The sequence below is a fragment of the Osmerus eperlanus genome, chromosome 11 (assembly GCF_963692335.1).
Source record: "Osmerus eperlanus chromosome 11, fOsmEpe2.1, whole genome shotgun sequence".
Taxonomy (NCBI): Eukaryota; Metazoa; Chordata; class Actinopteri; order Osmeriformes; family Osmeridae; genus Osmerus; species Osmerus eperlanus.
In genome coordinates, this window is record NC_085028.1 from 16,005,034 (window position 1) to 16,007,533 (window position 2,500).

A 2,500-nucleotide genomic window follows, 5' to 3' on the forward strand; every position below is an offset into this window, starting at 1 on the left:
AACACACACCACACACACACTAACCCTTAGTTAAAAGCATTCCAGTGCTGCTCCAGCTTTACACGCTTCAGGAGAACCCAGCCTGACGCTACAGGAGAACCCAGCCTGACGCTACAGGAGAACCCAGCCTGACGCTACAGGAGAACCCAGCCTGACGCTACAGGAGAACCCAGCCTGACGCTACAGGAGAACCCAGCCTGACGCTACAGGAGAACCCAGCCTGACTCTACAGGAGAACCCAGCCTGACGCTACAGGAGAACCCAGCCTGACGCTACAGGAGAACCCAGTGTGTGTCCAGCGCTCACCGAACAGGTCGTCCCCGTGCGAGAGCGTACAGGATGCGGGACGCCCCGATCAGGTTGCTCATGGCGGCAGAGAGAGTGGAGGAGTAGACCCCGATGGTGACGAAAGGGTGCCATACGTTGATGTCCCTCAGGAAGCTGTAGTCCCTCTGGAGCAGGATGCTGGAGGGGGGGGTGGGAGAGGAGAGGAGGAGAGGGAAGAGGAGAGAGAAGAGGAGAGAGGAGGAGAGAGAAGAGGAGAGAGGAGGAGAGAGAAGAGGAGAGAGGAGGGGACGGAAGAGGAGGAGAGGGAAGAGGAGAGAGGAGGAGAGAGAAGAGGGAGAGAGGAGGGGGACGGAAGAGGAGAGAGGAGGAGAGGGAAGAGGAGAGAGGAGGGGACGGAAGAGGAGAGAGGAGGAGAGAGGAGGGGACGGAAGAGGAGAGAGGAGGAGAGAGAAGAGGAGAGAGGAGGAGAGGGAAGAGGAGAGAGGAGGGGACGGAAGAGGAGAGAGGAGGAGAGAGAAGAGGAGAGAGGAGGAGAGAGAAGAGGAGAGAGGAGGGGGACGGAAGAGGAGGAGAGGGAAGAGGAGAGAGGAGGAGAGAGAAGAGGAGAGAGGAGGGGACGGAAGAGGAGAGAGGAGGAGAGGGAAGAGGAGAGAGGAGGGGACGGAAGAGGAGAGAGGAGGAGAGAGAAGAGGAGAGAGGAGGAGAGGGAAGAGGAGAGAGGAGGGGACGGAAGAGGAGAGAGGAGGAGAGAGGAGGGGACGGAAGAGGAGAGAGGAGGAGAGAGAAGAGGAGAGAGGAGGGGAGGGAAGAGGAGAGAGGAGGAGAGAGAAGAGGAGAGAGGAGGGGACGGAAGAGGAGAGAGGAGGAGAGAGAAGAGGAGAGAGGAGGAGAGAGAAGAGGAGAGAGGAGGGGACGGAAGAGGAGAGAGGAGGAGAGAGAAGAGGAGAGAGGAGGGGAGGGAAGAGGAGAGAGGAGGAGAGAGAAGAGGAGAGAGGAGGAGAGAGAAGAGGAGAGAGGAGGGGACGGAAGAGGAGAGAGGAGGAGAGAGAAGAGGAGAGAGGAGGGGAGGGAAGAGGAGAGAGGAGGAGAGAGAAGAGGAGAGAGGAGGGGACGGAAGAGGAGGGGAGGGAAGAGGAGAGAAAGTTTATTGCTCCTGTTATCAAACACAGATTTTGCTGACACCCCAATGAAGTGTTGTGACTAAGAGAGCCACCTGTGGTTCAGAGCGAGGGAGATGGAGAGCCAGAACGAGTCGAAGAAATTACAAGTTGGCCTCGACAAGACACAGCAACACAATGCGCAGCATGCTTGGCTGTGTGTCTGTACGTGAAACCCACAGTGACGATTGTACCTAAAGGGTACCTAATGGGTGCTCGATCGAATGACCGACAAAAGAAACAGTTTTACATTTTTCAAACCAGACAGGAGAGTACGTTTGACTCTCTTCCCCCCCCCCCCCCTCTCTCTCCCTCCCAGTCTCTCCATCCCTCCCTCTCTCTTTCTCTCTCTCATCATTAGGATGCTTGTCACGTTTACTTTCAGGTCCAGTGCTTTTTCTACTTATCATCATGGCTCTATTAAGTATTGTTCTCTCCGACCCAAGATCTGAACACACTATTATTTCCCACTGAGACCCGCATGCACACACCAACAACACAACACACACACACACACACCAACATGCACACACACAATAGGCTCTTGAGAGAAGTTAGCATCCACACGAAAATTAGGAAATGCCAAATTACATTGTTTATTTGACGAGTGTTGCCGTTATGAGTGGGCTGCTGCAGTTAAAAGTTTATGAACCAAAGCTTTACCATGAGTCTCTGACATATTCATAATGCTCTCCCACTGATCCCCCATCAAAGGCAGGCACACGTGATATATATATACATACGAGCGTGTGAGTCTGTATGTGAGTGAGGGGCGGTCTGTGTGTGTGTGTGTGGGGAGGTCTGTATGTGAGTGAGGGGCGGTCTGTGTGTGTGGGGCGGTCTGTGTGTGTGGGGGCGGTCTGTGTGTGTGGGGGCGGTCTGTGTGTGTGTGTGTGGGGCGCTCTGTGTGTGTGTGTGGGGCGCTCTGTGTGTATGGGGGCGGTCTCTGTGTGTGTGGGGCGGTCTGTGTGTGTGTGGGGGAGGTCTGTGTGTGGGGCGGTCTGTGTGTGTGTGTGGGGAGGTCTGTGTGTGTGTGTGGGGCGGTCGGTGTGAGT

The 2,500-nt window shown here is 55.4% G+C and overlaps 1 protein-coding gene across 1 annotated transcript in view; it reads right to left on the bottom strand.

Annotated features, from left to right (window-relative positions):
• zgc:153039 (uncharacterized protein LOC767698 homolog) overlaps window positions 1-2,500 on the bottom strand; it is a 26,953-nt gene that overhangs the window by 12,877 nt on the left and 11,576 nt on the right. The window contains 2 exon segments of the mRNA XM_062472885.1: window positions 307-319; window positions 321-465. Coding sequence (XP_062328869.1) covers window positions 307-319; window positions 321-465 — 158 coding nt within the window.